This window comes from Pan paniscus, chromosome 3, assembly GCF_029289425.2.
Source record: "Pan paniscus chromosome 3, NHGRI_mPanPan1-v2.0_pri, whole genome shotgun sequence".
NCBI classification, from domain to species: Eukaryota; Metazoa; Chordata; class Mammalia; order Primates; family Hominidae; genus Pan; species Pan paniscus.
Window position 1 is genome coordinate 159719963 of NC_073252.2, and position 24610 is coordinate 159744572.

The 24610-nt window shown below is 33.2% G+C and overlaps 1 protein-coding gene across 4 annotated transcripts in view; it reads right to left on the reverse strand.

Moving 5' to 3' along the window:
- FSTL5 (follistatin like 5) overlaps positions 1–24610 on the reverse strand; it is a 778780-nt gene that overhangs the window by 519281 nt on the left and 234889 nt on the right. For all 4 annotated transcript variants that reach the window (XM_034959355.3, XM_014344780.4, XM_034959354.3 and 1 more), the window contains exon 4: positions 15104–15352. In XM_034959355.3, coding sequence (XP_034815246.2) covers positions 15104–15352 — 249 coding nt within the window. The remainder of the gene's footprint in view (positions 1–15103; positions 15353–24610) is intronic.

Sequence of the window (24610 nt, forward strand, 5' to 3'; positions counted from 1 at the left end):
GTATGGGGCTTCTGATTCAGTATGTGGCTGAGCCTGGAAGCTTCTCTGGGCCCCACCTTCAAATAGCAATGTTTTAATCTATGATTTTGACATACGAATTCTGAAGTTAATGTCCAATATGTTTCAATCTGTGGTAGTTCTCAGAATCAAAACTTCTAAACTGCCAAGTGACTATAAAAGACATAAATTTTAGCATAGAAGTGTGGAAAAGAGACCTGAGTGCCCTGAAGAAAAGACACATTTAAGTCTCCCAGGAAAATTCTAAGACACCAGTTGGAATCAAATCTTCACTGATATCAGGAATAATAACCATACTTTCTTTCTTTAGTACTAGTTATCGGTGGTTAAAGTAAAGAAATTCACCAGTCTCCAGAGGTAGCACACCTAAGTCTCCCAGGAAGATTATAAGAAACCAGTTGGAATCAAATCTTCACTGATATCAGGAATAATAACCATACTTTCTTTCTTTAGTACTAGTTATCGGTGGTTAAAGTAAAGAAATTCACCAGTCTCCAGAGGTAGCACACCTAAGTCTCCCAGGAAGATTATAAGAAACCAGTTGGAATCAAATCTTCACTGATATCAGGAATAATAACCATACTTTCTTTCTTTAGTACTAGTTATAGGTGGTTAAAGTAAAGAAATTCACCAGTCTCCAGAGGTAGCACACCTAAGTCTCCCAGGAATATTATAAGAAACCAGTTGGAATCAAATCTTCACTGATATCAGGAATAATAACCATACTTTCTTTCTTTAGTACTAGTTATCGGCGGTTAAAGTAAAGAAATTCACCAGTCTCCAGAGGGAGGAACAACGGCACCATTGGAATGACCAGAACAACAAGATTCAGGGCAAGTAGTTTGGTGAAAAGATATGGTTTTGAAATAGCTAGAGGCTCGCTAAAATTGCTCCAGTTGCTCTAATTTGATTGGAAATGAGGTTGGAAAATGGCTGCTTTTTATGCGCTTAACAGTTGAGTCTCAAATTTTTCTTAAAAAAAAAAAGGAGTCAGTAGATTTGGCTATAAATGGTATCCCTGCCCAGCCTCTTCAAAAAACCACTCTGTAAGGATGTACTTCTGTCAGGGTTACTGCTTTTAAGTCTCAAAGACGGATGAAATGGTTCCTCTTTGGTGAGGGGGGAACTGAAGTGAGGGAGGGATTTGCCTATGAATAACAAAGGCAAGTATCTGGAAGAAAATTTTATAAATATTTATGATGACCTGGAGTCAAATACAGCAAATATTGCTTATACGATAATGTCCAGACGTCTAGATAAGATTTGTATTTCTTTCTTCATTTATTTATTTTTTGTTCCTGTTGCTGAAATAATTAGAATTACATGGAAAGGGCATGACATACTCTTTATTTTATAAATTTATAGATATATTTAAATGGAATTTGCTTCCATGCCTGCTGCTTCCAGTAGATGTAGACACAGCAGTAACAAATTTATACGGAGGTTGGTATGCATACTTACTATGGAATTAATGAACAAAGCTGTTGCTGTGTGATACACTAGTTATTTTTGAGCTACAGAGATTGTGCCAATGTGTCGTGTAAATGTTTCCACTTGTTAAAATCCTTAAAGGCCAAAACATGTGCTATGTTACTCAGGCATATTTTTCCCTAGGATTTTAAAGTAATTTTGACATAAATTTAATTAAATCCCCAAATCCCACTCTAATGTTTTACAAACTGTCATCACAGCTAAATGCCATAGTTATTATTCGGAATATGGAAAACACACTCTATACAAACTTACATGCTCTTTTATGTTTCACTAAAAGTGCAATTGATATGGGTCTATCTGCCTTTTTCAAGTAAAAGTTAAACAAGAATCAGTTCTATGGCCTTATACAGGGAATTAACACACACGATTTTATTTTGAAAATATGTAAATGTGAAGATATGTAAAAGACATTATGGGTTTTGATGGGGCATAAAAACTCCACCTCAAGGCTACAGCTGTATGGTTAATATTCTGCCTTTGGGAGTAGATATATGCACAATGACCAGACAGATATAATGCAAATGAGAAGTTCCAAAAGTTTTTCTCCTTATAATATTCACTGTAGTCAAAATCTGCTATTCACCAGACATGGTTTTCTAAATTATTAAATGTGTGCATAAACTTCTGCATACATGGGTGCTGATACTATCACTTACTATCTGAAAGTCAGGGTGAATGAAAAGCATCTCTCTAGGTTTTCAGAGTAAACTTAGTAAGGTTGATGATGAGGACTTTTTATGGAGCACTGCCTACTTATTAAAACAATATGCAGTATCTTTCAAAGCTGCAGGAGGTTAGCGTGCATGACAAAAGGTGTAATTAATTCTCCACACATTCCTTTTGAGTTCTAACATCTATGCTGTTGTTTTCTTAACTACCACATTTGCTGCTGTATATGGTTCTCATGGATCCCTGCTCCATCTTTTAATTTGCACCTCATACTCAGTAATAATAAGTTGGCAAGAGAAAAAATTGGATGTCCATGAATAATGATTAGATATCATATGGTACATATATACTGTGGGAAACATGTTTCATTTACAAAAGGCAGATAGGTTTGTTTTGACATAGAATGATTTCAATGTCCCTGAATATCAGGGACCGATGTTAATCTAACCTAAAAGAATGAGAGTCCCTGCAATGGGAAAAAAACATATATCATTGGCCATGAATTGATTTATCTTACCACTCACCTCTACCAATTTGGGAAAACTAAGACTGTGTTCTATTTCCATCTTTACAGAGAACCTTAAGAATAGATCTGCCACCTGATTAGGTTCCAATACATGATTATCATGTATTAACTAAAAAAAAATCATATTTGTCCATACATATCTGTCCATGACACACATACAAACATACTTTATCTTTCTAGATACATTACATGAATTACTACCTAAAATATTTTTGACAAGCATGTAGCACTTTGAGTATTTATAAAATTAATCAATTTATAAAGTTAATATATAAATTGTTTCTTTCAATTAATTATACTGATGCTCAATTAAATTAATTCAATGTTCATCTATGTTTCTCAATTTTTAAAATAGCATTTTCTCTTATTTTCAGGAAAAAATTCATTAAAAATATAAACACCAACGACCCTACAAATATCACATTGACTAAGTCAATCTATATTCCATGATTGGAAGCCTGATGGATTAAAGCATACACAAAATTAAAATATGCATAACTTAGAAATTAAGTCAAAAATGTTTTAGCTTCCCAAAACTTTATACACTTTGTTTAACTCAAGCAGTTTCATTTGCCAAAGTTTAACCACAGTACAATGGCTAGTCTCAATAATGTTTACTTATGGCTTGCCTACAGAATTAGTAATAAAGTGATATAGTATTAGATATGTTTCAAGGTAACTGTCCATCCATACCATGTTTTGAAGAGTTGTCAATCTCCTTTTTTTGGCATAAATAAACAAATTTTGTATAAATTGTCCTATGCCTGCTTTAGTGACCGCTCATTGACCGGAAATGGAAAACTCATTGAAATTCAACAATAGGCCTATATGCTTCCCAAATACCCAGGAAAGGTGTGTCCTGGCTTGCCAGCCTAAGCACAGTCCATTACTAATGGTTTAACTAAGAGGCACAGATGTAAAGTGAATGCCAGCATTAAGAAGTTATCTCAAAAATATGTCATAAAATTTCCAGGATGTAGAGTTGGCTGGGGAGTCCATTTTGGTCCATATATAAGCTGAGGCTGAAGATCCCCACCAGGAGCTCTGTGGATACTAGAGTCTCTACAATAAAGCGGACATAACATAATAATACTGCATCTATGAGAGATGAAAAATAGGGCTTTGGATCCTTTCTTAATTAGATTTTCTTCCTGGAAAAATAAAACTCCTGGTTAAAACTAATTCTCCAATTACTCAGTGCATTAATCTAAGCAGCTAACTCTATTTGGAGACAAGGACACCACCGTGGAAGTCTATTGTCACTTTAAATTTGTGAACAGCAGTATCATACTCCCTCAGCACTGCTAGAATTCCTACACTACACCAGCAGTCTTTTCTTCTTCTCTGTTATCTCATGTTTTTTTCTCTCCTAAAATTTCCCAAACCTTCTCTGTTACTTGCAACTGATGCTTCATTTCTTATTTCATAGAGAAAAATATAAGCAATCTGATGAGAATAACACATATTTATACCATGAAATATACTCAGCTACCTGCATCAGTCTTGTTTTTCCTTTCTTTCTGTTTAATGAAGGAAGAAGCCATGCTCTCATCTAAAGCTAAATCTGCCACTTGTGTATTGGGTCTCATCCTCTCTACCACATCCAGAGGCTCTACTCCTGCACTTGCCCTGTTCCTCTTGCCGGATAATTTTTCCCTCTATGTTTCCTTATTCCCATCCACCTCTCCCTCCTGACAATTACACACATATATTGAATACTGAATACTGAATATTGAATATATGTGTGTAGTTATCAAGAGGAAGAAGTGAATGGGAATAATTTTTTTAGAATAAAAAATCTCTAATGAGCTTGGTATCTCATTTCCTCAGTTCTTATTTTCTGTTTTACCAAAAGCTACCCATAGCCTCAAACTTTCCAAATCAATGTTCATTTCTCAAATCCTCATCATACTTGATTTCAGCAGCGATTAATTCAGCCCAATTTTCTGTCCTCCTTATGACTTTTTTCCTTGGCTTGGTTCTCCTTCTGTAACACTGGTGGCTATGCATTTGTCTCCTGTGCTTGCTTCTGCTCTTCTTCATGACCTCCGAAGGTTGAAGTACACCAGAGTTCTCTATCCTCAACTCTTCCTTCTTCTCAATCTGCACTCATTCTTCTCTTCATCTTAACTATACAGTCCCTTGGCATTTTCTCTTTATTGTCATACTTATAGCTCATAAATATATGCCTTCCTGATCCAAACTGTATTGATTTCTACATGAATATCCAACTGCACAAATGACACTTTCTTTTGCTTGTCTAAAAAGCCAATCTTAAATCACTATATACCTGTATATACACTCTCCTTGCATACATTAACAAGGAGATTCCAGTGTTTTGCATTTCAGTGAATAGCTCCCCAATCTTCTGTTTGCTTAGCTAGTTTCTTTAATTACATGAACTCCATACTCAATCTGTGACAAATTAGGTCAGATAGTCTGACAACATTTTATCAGTGGCACTTCTGTCATCTTAATTGAAATTACCATCATCTCTATATCTCTTTTGGACAATCACAAAAAGGGCCAAATTGACCTTCCCTCTTCCAGCTTGCTTCTTCATACTAATGAATTCTAATATAATCTAAACATAGAAATAATTTATGTCCAGACTTGGCAGATTTTTTCCACTTAACTAGACTACAAGTAAAAACATTTTATTTATTTTTCTATAAATCTGCCACAATTCTTAATGTATTATTCTGAACTCAAATATAAATTATGAATTGACTGCTACATTTTGATTTTTTTCCTGATCTGTCACCTGATAGCAACTAAGTTGTTATCCTCATCCTTTAAATGTTACTTACAGATATATTTCCACACTTTTGCCTGTGAACTTCAAATCACAGTAATTGGAAAAGAATCTTTGGAAATAAGTATCAGCTGTTTGAATCGACCATGATACCACTTTGTATATTACATCTCTATGTAAAATTATTATGGATTTTCGAAAGTCATTATTGATTTATGTTAGAAATAAGCAAAGTGAAAATTTCCATTCAGTATCTCCACCCTTACCACAAAGTTTCATGCTAGAACAATCTGTAATTGTCTTTTCTCTATAAATTACTATCTATATATGTATAATTCTGAGGAAATTTGGAGCCAAACATCTTATTCAGGGTACATATTCAAATTATAACCTGATTATGGTTCAATATTCTTTCTACATATTGAAGACTTTATTTCATCTTGGTCTGGAGAGTAAATGTATTTAAGAACTTTGGCAATCATTTGTGTGCTCTTTAGGTATGGCAAAGAGCAAAAAGCATTGAAAAAAATGTGATTACAATGCATGTTCAGATTTCAGGGGGTCTTTTGGAAAGATATTGTACAAACTACTAGAAATTCACACATTGACTAAAGGCACTTAAAGAAACAAGTTCTTAAATTGACTGTCACATAAAGAAAGACATGACAGGTGGAGCTTCTGCTGTAACACATAGCAGTCAATAGATGAATGCTTTATCGAAACGAGAGGGCCGATAAACAATTTCTAGCTAGATGATATGATGTCTTAAACTAAAACAATTAGCATATTACTGCATTAAATTAATTTTTAAAAAATTGTTTTGAATACTTTTTTAAACTTTGCTTAACCTATGTGAAAAGAGCAATATTGCTAATTATTCATGCTTTTTTCATCATTCTGGAAAGTGCAGAATTTCCTTTATTTAATGTAATTCCATCCAAACACTTTTTTCACGTAACTATCTGGATGATAAGATACAAAGCTTTTCACTTTTCTCATTTGGTTTTAAAATTTTTACCAACAATAAGTTTTCCTATGCTCTGTGAAATATCTGTGGGTGCTCTTCAGAAAGAATTTCAGAAGTGAAATATAAATCAGACTAATAGAGAACAATTTTCAACGGCATTTTCTAGAACATTTTATCCTCAATTACATATTCTGAATGTAATCAATGAAAAGCTTTTTTTACCGCTGTGTTTTTGAACAGAAATATAGAAGAAAAATCAATTATATTGAAAAATAGTTGTAAAAAGCATTCTTTGCTTTTCAATATTTTGTAAGTTATAGAAATATTGCATTCAGCATTTGACAAGAGGATACTGAGAAAATGAATATGGTAAGTGAAATATCTATGGGAGGTGATATGGTTTGGCTGTGTCCCCACCCAAAACTCAACTTGAATTGCATCTCCCAGAATTCCCATGTGTTGTTGGAGGGACCCAGCAGGAGGTAATTGAATCATGGGGGCCAGTCTTTCCTGTGCTATTCTCATGATAGTGAGTAAGTCTCACAAGATCTGATGGGTTTATCAGGGGGTTACGCTTTTGCTTCCTCCTCATTTTTCTCTTGCCGCTGCCATGTAAGAAGTGCCTTTCACCTCCCACCGTGATTCTGAGGCCTTCCCATCCATGTGGAACTGCAAGTCCAACTAAACCTCTTTTTCTTCCCAGTCTCGGGTATGTCTTCATCAACAGCATGAAAATGAACTAATACAGTAAATTGGTACCAGTAGAGTAGTGCATGGCTGAAAAGATACCAGAAAATGTGGAAATGACTTTGGAACTGGGTAAGAGGCAGAGGTTGGAACAGTTTGGAGGGTTCAGAAGAAGACAGGAAAAGGTGGGAAAGTTTGGAAACTCCTAGCGACTTCTTGAATGGCTTGGACAAAAATGGTGATAATGATATGAACAATAAGATCCAGACTGAGGTGGTCTCAGAAGGAGATAAGAAAATTCTTGGGAGTTGGAGCAAAGGTGACTCTTTTTATGTTTTAGCAAAGAGACTGGTGGCACTTTGCCCCTGCCCCAGAAATCTGTGGAACTCTGAACTCGAAAGATATGATTTAGGGTATCTGGTGGAAAAAATTTCTAAGCAGCAAAGCATTCAACAGCTGACTTGGGTGCCATAAAAAGCATTCCATTTTAAAAGGGAAACAGAGCATAAAAGTTCAAAAAAAATTTCAGCCTGACAATGCAGTAGAAAAGAAAAGCACATTTTTGAGGAGAAATTCAAAGCTGCTACAGAAATTTGTATAAGCAGCAAGGAGCCTAATGTTAATCTCCAAGACCATGGGGAAAATGTCTCCAGGCCATGCCAGAGACCTTCATGGCAGCCACTTCCATCACAGGCCCGGAGGCCCAGGAAGAAAAAGTGGTTTGGTAGGCTGGGTCCAGGGTCACTATGTTGTGTGCAGCCTAGGGACTTGGTGCCCTGTGTCCCAGTCACTCCAGCCATGGCTGAAAGGGGCCAAGATACAGCTTGGGCTGTGGCTTCAGAGGGTAGAAGCCCCAAGTCCTGGCAGCTTCCATGTGGCATTGAGCCTGCGTGTGCACAGAAGTCAAGAATTGATGTTTGGGAACCTCCACCTAGATTTCAGAAGATGTATGGAAATGCCTGGATGCCCAAGCAAAAGTTTGCTGCAGGGGTGGAGCCCTCATGAAGGACTTCTGCTAGTGCAGTGTGGAAGGAAACTGTGGGGTCAGAACCCCGACACAGAGTCCCTACTGGGATTCTACCTAGTGGAGCTGTGAGAAGAGGGCCACTGTCTTCCAAACCCTCAGAGGTAGATCAACTGACAGCTTGCACCGTGCACCTGGAAAAGCCACAGATACTCAATGCCAGCCATGAAAGCAGCCAGGAGGGAGTCTGTACCCTGCAAAGCCACAGTGGCAGAGCTACCCAAGACCATGGGAACCAGCGTGACCTGGATGTGAGACCTGGTGTCAAAGGAGATAATTTTGGATGTTTGAAATTTGACTGCCCTGCGGGATTTTGGACTTGCTTGGGCCCTGTAACCCCTTGGTTTTGGCCAATTTCTCTCACTTGGAATGGCTGTATTTACCCCAATACCTGTACCCGCATTGTATCTAGGAAGTAACTAGCTTGCTTTTGATTTTACAGGCTCATAGGTGGAAGGGATTTCCCTTGTTTCAGATGAGACTTTGGACTGTGGACTTTTGGGTTAATGCTGAAATTAGTTAAAACTTTGGGGGACTGTTGGGAAGGCATGATTGGTTTTGAAATGTGAGAACATGAGATTTGGAGGGACCAGGGGTGGAATGATATGGTTTAGCTGCGTCCCCACCCAAATCTCAATTTGAATTGTATCTCCCAGAATTCCACGTGCTGTGGGAGAGACAAAGTAGAAGAAAAAATATTTGAACTGACGAAATGTTCTTGTTTTTTTATGTCACTTTTGACTATTGTGCCCATGACTAGTAGTGGAATATCCATAAATCTATCAAAAAACACAAAATAAAATAGTAAGCTCAAACACATATTTCACACCTTGAAACTAAGAAAAAAGAAATAGCATGAAAATGTATAAAAACAAGATAAAACTGTCTAAGTATTTGAATGTTAAAGTTAATTCTTATATATACATCACAGGGGAAAATTTGACAGAAATTAAATGCAATAACAAACCCACTTCATAATCACTAAAATATTTTTGGGGGGAGAAATGTAGTGGGGTAGTAAAATACTATTAAGTTATAGATCTAATAGATATTCTATTTGTCATAAAAGATAAACAAAATTAACCTGCAATAAATCATCAGTAAGAAAAATGACAATGAATTTTACAAATGTCAATTAATAACAAATATATTTCCAAACTCATTGTAGTTATTTTTTCTTTAAATATAATTATCTAAAATCAGAAAATTGATCACCACCAATTAGCCTATTATAATCTTGTAAACTCATTTCTATGTTAATTTGACCAGATACAAGACTATAACTGAATATAAACTCAAAAGAAAATATGGATGACTTCACAGACCCAAGTCCGAAAATTTATTATAATCAAATGTGTACATTTACTAAAGTTCTAGTCTTAAACTCAATAATAATTTCTTATTGTGTTCTTCTGTTGGCCAAGAATTACGTTAAATGCATGATTTAATCTTCACCAATACCATAGATGGTAGATTGTTTCTAAATGATGTCAAGTATTCATATAGAAATCACTATTAAAAGTAAAATGTATTAAGAAACATAGGCAAGTGAGATATTACAATATTGTAGCCTTAGGCAGACATATTTGGAACAAACATGCACTAAACGGGAAGCCTCTGCCCTTGGTTCCTGTCCCAGTTCAGGTTAACTTACTGTGAGAATGTTGATGGGCCATTTTTAAAACTGTAAGTTTGTTGCCTTCACTATAGTATATTGGCTTTTTAGAATGATTAATTAATAATTTAACATTTGTGAAAGTGTTTTGAAATAAATAATACTCAATTTGTTATTATTATTATCACTAGTCCTGCTGGCATTCTCTGTATCTCTTCCCCCCATCATCCCCCTCCCCCTCTCCCTACCTGTCTCTCTTCTCTTCCTCTCCATTTGTCTCCTTTCTCCCACCTTCCCACTCTCTGGTAACATTTGTTGAATAGTCCTAACGTCTAATATCCCAAAATCCCAAAATGAGTGATGAGTCTGCCTAAGTATTAATCACCTTTTTAGATTTTATTATATTTTATTATACATATATAAAACATCTATCATATGTCTCCTATGTATTTATAAATGGCAGGTAAACATATAAAATATGTAAGGTTTCACATCACCGAATTAAAAAATGTTAACATAGATGTACCAAACATAAGGGATTAATAAAATTGCTTTTGATGTTGTGGGTACTAAGGGAATTCAGAGGAACTGGAAACACTGTGTGACAGTATTCTGGCCTCAAAAAAGTTTATCTACATTTCTTATTATCCAAATTATGTATTTCATCATCAACATGCAGTTTCAATTGTCTAATACTGACAACAAAAACAAAACAGAACAAACAAACAAAAATCTGGATATCATTTTTCAATGTATATAGATTTATTCAGGCTGCTATTTTTGTTTAAATGGTATAAAAGCCTGTATTAACATAAAACAGAAGCTTTACAAAGGTGCCCTTATTTAAAAAATACATGTGGATTAGCACATGACATTTACTAATATATTTTAAAATATATCTGGCAGCCAGTTTTTTAGCCTAAATTCTACAAATTCCTTCTTAAAACAAAAAAAGAAAGAAGAAAAGAAAAAAGTCAGGTAAAATAACTAATTTAAATATGTAATACAAAAGTCTGTTCAGATTATGCCTCAAAAATGGAAACAATGTCAGATCTCATGCTAACAGTGCACAGATCGCTGTGACAACCATATTTCTCAAGTTGTTATTGTTTGTGATGCACATTTAAGTGCACAGAACATTTGCCTTTATGGCAGTTTTATTCTCAGCACAGTAAATAGCAGAAGGGTTTCTGTTCAATTGACTCTCATAAAAGGTTTAAATCCCTGTTCATTTTGGCATAGGTTATATCTTAAGTTTCTTACTCCAGTTTACATCTATACTCTGAGAAGTATAGATGTTTTGTATGAGGGAATGACCTGATGCCAGGGTGAAAGGAAATTGTACTTGCTTTAAGGGATGTTGTGAATTGCTGCAGTTAGAAAGCCCTTTGTGAGAGAAATGACTTTAAGGCAGAACTGTTTCATCACAAAAATGAACAGCTAGGCATTTTATAAAAATAGAATGTTTTATGTTACGTTGAGCATCATCACAAAGTATCTGACGCCAATAAACAAATACTACAATATTCTATATCCGATCATAGCCTGTTATTTCATAATCAAATAAATGTGAATAGGAATAAATTAGACAAATATTATATTCATAGGTATACTGTTTATTTTATCTATAGTTCTACAAATCATAAATCACTAAAAAAATTGTTGGTAAATTTACGTGTATATTTAAAAGTCAATAATAATAAAAAATGCTAAGATTAACACAGAGGTATTTCAATATGTAACACAAGTAATAGAAAGAGGATATACAGATATAGGTATATAAAAATATTTTATATAGAAATGTAGATGATTTAACATGGATTTTAACTTTAAAACAATGCATCAATACACCTGATTCTACAAATATAAATTATTTTAATAAGTTTTTCTTTTTTTCTTTTGAGACAGAGTCTTGCTCTGCCACCCAGGCTACAGTGCAGTGATGCAATCTCCGCTCACTGCAACTGCAACCTCTGCCTCCTGGGTTCAACCAATTATCTGCCTCAGCCTCCCGAGTAGCTGGGATTACAGGCGTCTGCCACCACACCTGACTAATTTTTTTGTATTTTTTTTAGTAGAGACGGGGTTTCACCAAGTTGGCCGGGCTGGTCTTGAACTCCTGGCCTCGTGATCCACCCGCCTTGGCCTCCCAAAGTCCTGGGATTGCAGGCATGAGCCACTGCGCCCAGCCTTTAATAAGTTTAAACATAAATGCCAAATATAAATCTGATATAAACAAACAGGACTTACCTTAAAGTGCAAATCAGTAAGGAATAATGCAAATCTTGCTCTCTTTAAAAACTTTTACGTATTTTCCAATATTTTTCCAGGACTTTTTAATTAAAATTTTCTTTGTGAGATGCATTTGTCAGAAATAATACAGACATATCCCATATATCTTTACCTAGTTTCTCTTAAAGATAATATTTTGTATTATTATAGTACACTATCCTAACCAGGATATTGACTTTAATACTATCCCTGGGTCTTAATAAGATTTCCTGTTTTATTTCCACTGTTTGCATATATATTTAGTTCTACTTAATTTTGCCACATATGTAAGTCTCTGTATTCATCAAGATAGTCAAGAAGATACAGAATAGTAAAGATCTGCTACTAATTTTTAAAATAAATTTTAAAGTACCAATAATCTTTTAAAGCAAGGGTTAACAAACTTTTTCTGAAAAGATCCACGTAAGAAGATGTTTAGCATTTAGAGGCCATAAAATCTCCATTGCAAGTACTCAACTCTTCTTTCCCAATGGGTGTAGCTGTGTTTCAGTAAAACATTACGGAAAAATAGATTGTGACCTGGATTTGGCCAATAGTTTTTTCACTCCCATTCTAAGGTTTTCATAATCACCTTTTAAAAATCTAAAAGTAGCAAATATATTTTCCGTTTTTTTATTTAACTTTTCATTTTTTCTTTAAAAAATCCCTAAATGAATATAAGGTTTTGCAGGTCTTTAACTTAATATTTCGATTTGCTTCTTCCATTGGGCCACGATAGCAAGTAATATAACTTGCTGAAACTCCACAAAAAATATAATTCACAATTATAAAATTAATTTTAGCTATCACAATAATATCAGGCCTCTGCTTTACAGAATCTTCTTTTACAATCAAAACTTGGCCCAATGCACACTAATAAGACAGGCAATTTATTGTTTTGGTTTATATTATTTACTCCCTTCTGATGAAATAAAGTCACTTTATGAGTTAGTTGTATTTTAGGCAAAACACCAAGTTAAGTACATAAGCAAACAAAAGACCCATAATTTCTGAGACCTGGAAAATATGCTAAACTTTGGTAGATAACCCAGACAGCATAAATGAAATTTTAACACTACACATGATGAGAAAGTATTTTTAAGTAACAAAAGATCTAATAAATATGTTTGGTATAAGCTCGAAGAACAAAAGTTCTTCAAACCATTATTTTATGTTTACTTTGTAATAAAATCAATCTATTGTTCATGCAGCCTATCCTGACATTGAACGGTATTATTCCTAAGCATACAGCTACAAAACAGAACATTAAATACACCAAACTATTTTCCCACGATATTTATTTATATTTATTTATTTTTTTTTTGAGACGGGGTCTCGCTCTGTTGCCTAGGCTGGAGTGCAGTGGTGCGATCTCGGCTCACTGCAACCTCCACCTCCTGGGTTCAAGAGATTCTCCCACCTCAGCCTCCCGAGTGGCTGGGATACAGGCACCCGCCATCATGCCCAGTTAATTTTTGTATTTTTGTAGAGACGGGGTTTCATCATATTGGCCAGGCTGGTTTTGAACCCCTGACCTCAGGTGATCTGCCCACCTTGGCCTCCAAAAGTGCTGGGATTACCAGCGTGAGCCACCATGCCAGGCCCCCACATGATATTAAATATTATGTGTTTCCATATGGATGTCAGGTGAACAAACCCTCAATTTGAGAATATGATGCTAAGTCAAAATATTTTAATAGTTACATATTATATATTATGTACATAATTTCATAGTGTCAAGTATCAGTGCAATAGTATAATTTCCACCATACCACCTTGTGTCAAAATGACAGAAAAAAAATTCCCTAATATTTTACAAATATTATTTGTAAAATAGATTTGATAGAAAAGGGAACTAAACTGAACTTGAAATCTAAGTATCTGTTATCCTTTTGGTAAAAGAAGGGAATTTACTGTCATAAAATTCTCTGCACATGTATGTAAGAGGCACACAGTACACTATGGTAAGTAAATTATCCCGGTTTTACTTCAAATGTGTTAAAGGATTTCTAGCAGCAACAATAACAGAGCATTGCATCTTGCATCATCTGAAAAGCTCTACATGTCATTTTAAAATCACGTTGGAAATAATATTGTGTTAGAGAAAGTTTGAAAAAGGGTAATTTTTAATTATTCAATTTACCTTAATAGGTGGATGAGTGGAGTGTAATAAAATTATTTTTCAGCCATAAATTTAAGCTAGGAGTAAAAATATTAAACAAGTTTTTAAGTGTAAATACGTTTCAGAAATATTCTGAGAAACTGGGACTTGGCACTGACCAAAGATTAGAAATCAGATTAATTATTGATGGAAGTTCTACACATTTAACTCTAGAATTTCAGACTGAGTCATGACTATAAACGAGAAAATATTTCCAACAGCATGAACAAGTAAACAACAAATAAATGTATAAAAACTGAATGATGTTAAAACTGTTCAATGATTTATTTATGTGGCATGTAAAAATAATGTATGGAATTACAAATTCAGTACTTTTCTATAAACCAATGATTTTCAAATGCATGAAAGTGAATACCAGTACTTTAAAAAAAATTTAACTATGGTTATCTCTGATTCACTAATGAGATTTAGCATGAGTTCTTCTAGTTATTTCAGTGGGCAACTACTGGTTCCTTATAATTTGAATTATGTGGTGCAAACTGAAACCATCGTTTTTAATCAGGAAGGAATGAAATGTTATCACAGCATGGCTTGGCACTCACTAGTCCCTCAATTCCACTCCAGGTGCTTTTTACTGGGTGAATTTGGCCTGTAGACTGAATTGGCCACCCTGTGTCCCTAAGATAATCCATGATTGGGAAGCCATATGGTGCAATGCTGAAAGCTATATTAAATTTTGAGTCATATTTTGGCCAGCTTTATTCTCATAACTGAATATCAGAAATGTTTCCATGTAAATTTCCACACACTGCTACTTAGTGGAGTACTTAGGCTATTTTGTGTTTCTTTTCCTTTTTAGACCCTTGCTGATATAAAATTGCTAGAGTTTAAAGGCACTAGTTGAGAAAGAAAAGAAATAGAGTGGGGTGACACTTAAGGTTCACCCTTCATTTACCTTTAAAGAAGCAGTCTTCATTGTGAACAATGGTAATCTTTTGTTTTTTCAGGCAAGCAGCTCTGTGCACTTCACAGTGGTTTTCATAGAATTCTCCATCAGATCCACACACAGGTTTGTAGTGACGTTTGCAAAGGTCCATACAGGCACATTCTGCTTGCCCTGTCTCTCTGCTGGTAACACAGTGTCTTCCCAAACCACAGTACTTATTTTCACAAGATCCAAAAGGGCCATCCTGAATCATAAATCCTGAAGAATTAAAAAAAAATTGAAAATCGTTTGGTTCATTTGTCCAAATAATATATATATATTTCAGAGTATCAAGTGGAAAACAAGTGTTCTAAGAAAAGTATAGTATAGTGTATTCAGGGCTCAATTTTCAGTGGTGGAGATGCTTATATAAATAACTGCACATGAACTTTCTCAAAATGCTTTCAGTATTCTTCCCTTCTTCCTCTCCTCTACTTGAGCTCTCTTCTCCCTCCCTAGAGAAGTATAGTGCTTAATGACAAGGTCTGTAAAGCTAAATAAACTGCCTGAGACCAAATCCTGGCTTGACCACTTACTAGCTTTATGTTTTGGATAAATTCCTTCCTTGTGCCATGTTGTCCCATCTGTAATATGGGAATAATAGTATGGACCATCTCTACAGTTGTTCGAACTATTACATGTGATAATCCACAGAAAGCACATCCTTGGCACATGATAGATGTTTCATAAATGTTAGCTTTTACAGTAACAGAATTGTAGATAGGAGAAAGTAATGTATGCATACAAGGCAGAAAATGTTAAGGAGACAGGAGTGGAAAATAACTGTCTCTTGAAAACTTTGATACATGATCCTTTCTTGTTTTGACCTTTGCCACCTGACAATCACTGATGCATATCATGACTAAATCAACAAATCATGAAGAATTATATTTTCTTGTTACTTATTTAGTCTAATAAACACAATTTGCATCAGAAAAGTTTAAGTGAATCCACCAGTCTTGTACTAAGGCTGAAATTAGCAACTTCAATTCCTTATGCTTTTCTAGGCAGATTTAGCTTTGAGAATTTTAGAAAATGAAAAATGGCAGTAAATTGAATATACATATGCACATACATACACATAGATATGTATACACATGTATACACACATACATGTGTATATATATTTAGCATCAATGACACTTATGTATTGCAAAAAAGAAATATTTGAAAGGTTACAAGCATAAGTTACAGTAATTTTTTGAGTAGTTAGTATGTATTAATATTCTCAGCTGTTTGTTTAAACCATCTCTACATAACGGCATCATAATAATTAAGAACATGGATTCTGATCCAGAGTTTAAATCCCTAGTTGCAAGCTTTAGGGCCTTAGGTGACTACCTAACACATCTGTAACTCACGTGTAACTCAGTTTCCTCATCTGTAAAATAGGGATAACAATAGTGTATCCTCATAGTTTTATCAAGATTAAAGGGTTGCAATTCGCACATATAAAACTCCTTGTGTTACTTACTATTAACAGCTCTTCAAAAATTGGTTTTCAAAAGAACATAAATATGTGAATGGAAATGTATTTAAGTAATCAATTTTGTTCTTTTGTAAAGGAAGCTCATACATTAATTTTATTTTCATATTTATGCATGAATTCTCAAATGGAATTTAAATTAGCAAAATTAAAATTACACAAAAAGATCAACAGTACCAATGGCATATTTTTTAAAAACTAATTTATATTTCTGATAGCAGTGAAAATTAGAACAAATCTACTTGTAAAAAATTTCAAACTATTTGACTCTTTGATAAAATATAATTATTGATGAAGCATTCCATGAAATTTAAAACAAATAGGTGGAAAAATAATTTATTGAAAAGATATTTCCGATGTATCTCCAATGGTATTTTAAATATTGATAACTCACTGAAATATTTTAATACCTGAGTGATGAAATAATCTGTATAATAAACTCTCATGACACACATTTACTTATGTAACAAACCTGTATATGTACCCCCGAAATTAAAATTTTAAAAACTTAGCAAAAAATCAATTTTGGAAAATTTATGTAATGCAGTAGTTCTTGAATTTTGGCATGCTTACAATCACCCAGAGAAGTTGTTAATGTACAAATTTTTTCTCCACCTCACCCCAGAGTTTCTGATTCAGTGGATCTCAAGTCTAATCCAAGACATATTTCTAACAAGTTCCCAGGTGATGGTGATATTTCTGCTTCCAGGATCAAACTTTAGGGCACTGACTTACTGAAATCCTAACTTATAATTAAAATATATAATACTAAGAGAAAGACTAGGTGAATAATTTTAAAATGCTCTTAAGTGGAAAAAGATAAGAAGTTAATGCTATCATCAAAACCTTATAAAATCATGCAATTATTTGGAAGATACTAGGAAAAGAAATTTAAAAATGAATATAGTTGATTAGCAAGGTTGTTATGGTACTGGGCAAGTTTTGCTATTTTTACATGATTGCTTTTTAATGTTCATTATGCTAAATTAAATAAGCAGGAGTCCATTAGTTTGAAGCTGTCTCTGTATTTTGAGTTCCTAAGTGAGAAACTGTACCCTAACTTATTAGTAAGTAAACAAGCCAAAACTGATTTTAAGAATATATTGTTATAACAAATAACCAGGTTTCAGCCAATCACAGGAAACCAACTTATCAGATCAGTTTCAAAAAGGCAAATGCTTCTTCCAACCATGCCCAAATAACATAGATGCCTCCTGGTAGCCAAGCAGGTCATTTATTTACTTTGCTTCTATGTTTGGCCTATAATAGCTCATTACTAGATGGAGCTTTCTGAATCTCTTTTGGTCCTGAAGGCTGCCAGATTCCTGAATTGTTCTTTGTGCAAATAAACTCTGTTAAATTTAATTTATCTAAACTTTAAAAAAAATTAATTTACTGAAAGAAAACCCAAATTATATCAATTATTACTATAAAATAAAGTAGAAAAATACTTTAATGTAAAGTATAAAAATACTGATTTCAAAACAGAAAAATATTTCCCCATCCGTATGCCAGTTTTTAATTAAGCAAATTGTTAATTCAATGTTTATAGAGTCTATATGGGGCTGCCATTATAATAGAGAAATTTGACTCACATATTTATATTTTGTATAATTTTATGTCATATTTTTTCCATCAAATAATGAGTTAAGATTTTTCAAGAGAGTGTTTTGTTTATTTTAGTATTGAAGAATGAGCTAATGTTTTAAGAGTCTGATCATTTTACATTTTAGTCACAAATTGAGGTAGCTTTATGAATCAGTGCAATTTTCCAATTTTTAGGGGAATGCTCTCCTATAACATGTCATATCTAGTATATATAGGTTGGTCACAATATTTCCCATATTTTCTCTTAAATCCTTTCTCTTAAAGCCTCTACTCTAGTTCAGAGATTTACATTAGGATATTTTCCATTTTGTAGAAGTTAATGAACTATTTTACACTAGCTAGAAGCTGTGTGTTGCATGTAGCTGCTACAATTAAACGAAATCTAATTAATTCATATGCAATCCAAAGAAAGTTCATATTATGTAAATGAATAGCTAGAACATACCCCTTCTGACAGTAATTATCCATGACTAATGCCGAACTTAAGTTTCAGCTGAGATTAAATCAATTTAATCTGATCAACGTGTCAAAGATTTCTTCTAAGTACATTCAGTCAGATAACACACTAAATGAATTTTAATCAAGAACTTATATCCTGGTAGCTTATAGTTTTATCAAATAGCATTTGCTCCTAAAAAAGGATTATATATTTAACAAATTCATATTTTATAATTTTTATTCCTTCAGAATATTAGAAAAATTCCACAAATTTAAAAAGAGATAAAAATATTAAAAGATTAAACATACCAAGCAATAAAGCAAAATCATTCCCTATTATTCTAAGATGGCATTTTCAGATTCTCAGTAATGAATAAAATTATCTTAAAATATATATTTATATTTATATTCTTGTCTATATGTATATCTAATATATCGGCTGATACTTATAGAGTGTATCTAAATTGAAATAAACTTTAATTTTAATAATATACAATTATTTTTATGAGCAAGGTGGTATATTGGTTGGTCTATGATAAATAAAAAGAATAATCATTGACACTTGCCTCTTCAAGTGGCTTACAAAGAGCATAAGATAGGACTTGAACATGCTTAAGTAGAGAGGCTAAGATTTAGGGGGACATTTAAGGGCACAAAGGAGATTGAGATCATGTAAGACCTCACAAACAATGTACCATGTAATACAAATAACTGAGGTTGTGTTTAAAGAATGAGTTAAGAGTCTAATGGCTGATAAAAGGATATACAGGGCATGGAATAGAGACAGAAGCAAGATTTAAAACAGTAATAAAGAGGGAGGGAAGAACCAGATTTTGAAGTTAGCTGCCTTTAACTATTATTATGGAATATTAATATATTGTTGTATTGAAAGCATCAAGTTATTTGAGGTGTTCATTATCTCATAAAAATGTTTTATGTTAAAGTACAAAATGTAAGTATTATGTTCACAATTATTGGTTAAAAAGAACAACAGATTTTGGTCATAGAACAGAATTTGAGTCTTTGCTTTTCTGTTCCACTCTGGTGTGATCTCAACCAGGCTGCAATCCCTTTGGGCCTTATTGGGTTCTAGTTGTAAAATAAGAAGTAACCAGCAATTTATCTTTGGATTTGCTCTCATCAAAAAATCCTTTAATGTAATAATGCTCAGCAAAACGCAGTTCTAATGAAAGCTAATGTATGGTGAGTATATTTAGTAAGTTTTCTCTATAATATCTATTATTTATAGTTCACCTGCCTTGAACAATCATATACTTCTTAATTTAAATCATATTTACATACTCTAGAAATAGCCTCGGCTATACAAAATGCAAAAGAATTTTGACTTTGACTTTCTAAATTACTCTTCTAAGATTTTGATTTACTTTTTGTTTCATGCTAATATGGTGCAAAAGTAACTGTGGTTTTTGCCATTACTTTCAATAGGTTTTTACAATTTGGGTTTTAAAATCAGAATCCTCTATTTGTATTTTGATTACACGTATGATTTTTAGGCAAGTTACTTAAAATCACTGAGCTTCAGTTTTCTCATTTAACTAGAACATAGTAGGAACTCAGTAACTGTTACTTCCATGAATATATAAAATGAAGATAATAATAATTACAGTAATAATAATATCATGTGGTTGTTAAGAATATTAAGTAGAATAATGCACTGAAAATTCCTGGCATAGAGTATCTGCTTAACAAATGTATTCATTATTGTTATTAAGAATTATCATTTATTACAGATTTGGTACATAGAACATATTGACTTAGAATCATTGAATTAAATAGATAACTGCCCTCTACAGCTCTTGTTATTATTATAAGCATTGGAAATGCATTTAGGGGAGTGTTGCAGCATGTGTGTTCTCAAAATATACTCTTAAAATTTTCATGGACTTGCACTGTATAAGAAGTTACTTCAGCTGCAAAAAGTAAAAAAGGAAGAAGGAAAAAATCAAAATTACATTACACAATTAAATATTTTGATTTAATTAAATATTTAGAATTAAGTATGATATTTTGGTGATGTTTTGCTTCCCACAAATGGAAAAATTGTGAAACTGTCTATTACATAAAAAATACAATTGCCTGTTGCACACTGTAAATTCTAACAAAATGCATTCGAACCTCACAAACTTCATGGCAAGGGGCAGTTCAAGTAAATACTGGAATGCCCACAGAAGACTGAGCACAGTATAATCTTTTCATGACCTGTAATAATTGGGATGTGTGTTTCCTGCTGCTACTTTGCAAAGTCGGTCAAAAAAGGCTGCCTGACTAAAAGTTTGCCCAGTGTGCCACTACTGAACGGCAATCCTTTTCAACGGTCACATAATCTGTAGTTCAGTGAGTTTGAACCCTTCTTTTCTCCCTTATTTTAGACAATCCATTGGTTCTGCAAGCTTCTTCATGTAATTCTGCAACAGAAGAAGGTTTTTTTTTTTTTTTACAAGAGGCCAGTATGAAAATAATAAGTAGAAAAAAGCCAGAGATCCAGGTAATTTGCATGCATCCAAATTATAGTTTCTGTTTCATGTTAATGAATGTTTGCTAGGAGATATAATTTTTGATGTGTCATTTCAAGAAGTTATATGATTTGAGATCAGTACCTAATATGGCAACAGTTATTTCTTATTTGATGTTCTCAACTGAAGTGTGATAATTCTGAAAGCAGAACAGAGTGTGATACAATCTCAACACTCTTTCCAACCTCAATGTGTAAACTTGATAACAAATTCCACAAAGGATTTTCTAATTATTAATTTTTTCCTTTCTAAGTTCTATCTAAAGTGGTGATTTCTCTTATTATCTTAATATCTCCATCCCATTGAAAAATTACAGTTGTACTTATCATTATACACTTTGGCTAAAAGTGAAAGGACTTATTTAGATGATAAGTTGGTTAGAAGCCAAAGAAATTTCACTGTTTCCCTTAGAACTACTTTAACATTATAAATAGATTGGTAGATACAGAGACAGAAAGACACGTAGACCATATGTGAATTTATGATATTTAAGGTCTTCTTTTAGATAACTAAGATTTGTGAATATTAGAAACAAAATATTTGTTCTAAAGTGTTTTAATTCAGTAAATTATTTGAGTGACACTCAGAAAAAAGTAATTTTTTTGCTAAATAGTTAGCTGCCACTGTCCTCTATAAACCAGGTTGATCTAGATAATAAATAAGAAAATAAATCAATTAACATAAATAAAAATAGTATTTTATTTTATATAAATCTATGCAATGAGAGAAAAGGCATATGCTAAATCATCTGGGAGACTTAAAATATTTCAGGCTTTGGAATAAACCCAACACTTAAAAAATATCTTATTTCTTATTAAAATTTAAAATAGCAGATAGATATTCTCAAATGAGAAAGGCATTTTTTTGCAATGATTTAAAAAATTAAACAGCATATTAAAAATTTTTAAGTGAAGGTCAAGCATTGTAATAGAAGGGTAGATTTGTCCAGCCAAACTTCAGACTATAATGTTTATTGTTAAAGTCAGTCCAGCAATATGGTTAATATATTTTTTTAATGAAGATATAGTAATTTCTGTTATAATTATAAAAATAAATGGCTGCTAGAAAAGGAATATTATATTTTTTAAGTTTTAACTTTAAAATCAACGATAGTAAATTATCTTTTTACAATATACTTAATTTTTTCCTTTATTAGAGTAAAATTGAAACCAAATAGTCTATTAATTTAAACAGTAAATATTGGTCATTAAAACTATTATTTTCATGAAGAAGAATTAGATTTTCCAAATATATTAAGCATTAAAATGCAAAAATGCATTTAATTTCTTCAGAAGAAATGTATTTTTTTCTTTATGATAAAGTGTAATACATTGATATTTACTTTTTTAAATTAAGAGACTGTTTTTTAGAGCAATATAATGTTCACAGCCAAACTGAATGGAAAGTACAGAGTTCCCATATATTCCCTTCCCACAGAAACACACAACTTTCCCTACCATTAACACCCTAACATTAACACCATTAACACACTAGTACCTAGTGTGGTACATCGTTAATATCCATGAATCAATTTTTCCAGACCATTATGAGCTCAAGTCAATCCTTCCATGTTTTACCCTGAACCCTCAGCAACTGCTGATATACTTAATGGCTCTATAATAGTTTTGCCTTCTCTAGAATATCATAAAGTTGGAATTATACAATATGTAGGCTTTTATCACGGACTTATTTCATTTAATGATATGGATTTAAGATTCTTCCTTGTCTATGTTTGGCTTCATAGCTCATTTCTCTTAACTGCTGGAAAATATCCCATTGTATGGATTACCATGGTTTATTTATCCATTCACCTACTGAAGGGCATCTTAGTTGCTTCTCAGGTTTGGCATTGTAAATAAAGTGAGTTGCTATAAATATTTATGTACAGGTTTTTGTGTAAGACATGGAGTTTCTGTTCATTTGGGTAAATATTAAAATATACTATTGTTACTATAGATCGGATGGCAAGGTCATATTTAGTTTTATAAGAAACTGCCAAACTGTCTTCCAAAGTGACTGTTCCATTTTGCATTCCCACCAGCAATGAATGAGAGTTTTTCGTTGTTCTATATCCTCATCAGTAGTTAGTGTCTGCAATGTTTTGGATTTTTACCATTCAATTAGGTAGTTGTGGTATCTTGAAGTTTTAATTTGCAATTCCATAATCATAACATAAGATTGATTGAGCGTATTTTCATATGTTTGTTTACCATTTGCAAATCATCTTCAGTGAGATGTTGATTTTAGTATTTGCCCATTTTTATTGCGAAGGTTTAAGAATTTGTATATTTTGTGTACCAGTCTGTTATCGGATGTGTCTTTGCAAATATTTTCTCCCAATCTGTAGCATGTCTTCTCAATCTCATGACAGTGGTTTTTGCAGGGAAATTTTTAATTATAATTAAGTCCAACTCATCAATTTTTCCTTTCACTTATTATCCTTTGTTATTGTAACTAAAATGTCTTCACCAAACTCAGCCTCTTAGATGTCCTCCATAGAGATCATCTAGGAGTTTTATAGTTGTGCATATTGCATTTAAATTTGCGATTCAAGCTGAATTTTTTTTTGAATTACATAAGGTCTGTGACTAGATTTGTCTTCCTTCCTTACTTCCTTCCTCCCTCCTTCCCTCCCTCCCTCTGTTGCTCTCTCTCTTTCTTTCCTTTCTTTCTCTTTTTTAAATATGGATATCCAGTGCTTCAGCACCATTTGTTGACAAGAATATCCTTTCTTCATTTAATTAGCTTTGCTTTTTTTTTTTTTTTTTTGTCAGAGATCAGTTAACTCTAATGGTGTGGGTCTGTTTCTGGGCTCTCTACTCTGTTCCATCACTCTTTTTTTTTGGCTTTCCTTTCTCCAGCACCATACTGTCTTGACTACTGCAGCTTTAAAGTACATATTGAAGTCAGATATCTCAATATGCCTGTCTTCTTCTCCTTCGATATTCTGTCAGATCATCTAAATCTTTTGCTTTGCCATATAAACTTTAGAATCAGTTTGTCTATATCTAAAAAGTAAGCTGGGATTTTCAATTGAGTAATATTTATTTTTATGAATTTTTTTGTGGAATGTACATAACTGGAAGTGACTTTAAATGTTGCCAGTGAACTAAATTACTGGAACAATACACTCAATCATAATCTTAACTACCACTCTAGCAGATGTAGGTAGGCACGTGTGTGTGTGTGTATGTGTGTGTGTGTGTGTACATAGTTTAAACTTGGAAATTACAGCTTAGAAAAAAATCTAGTGCAAAAGCCCAATACACAAAATAATCAAAAGTGTCACCATTCTGATTAAAGCAGGGGTGAGAGTGAGTCCCAGGTATGGCTTCCCTCAGTCTCTCTGACATCCAGTAAGGAAAAAGTGAAAAATTCAGGATTTCTACAGAGTGCTGGACTAAATGATGT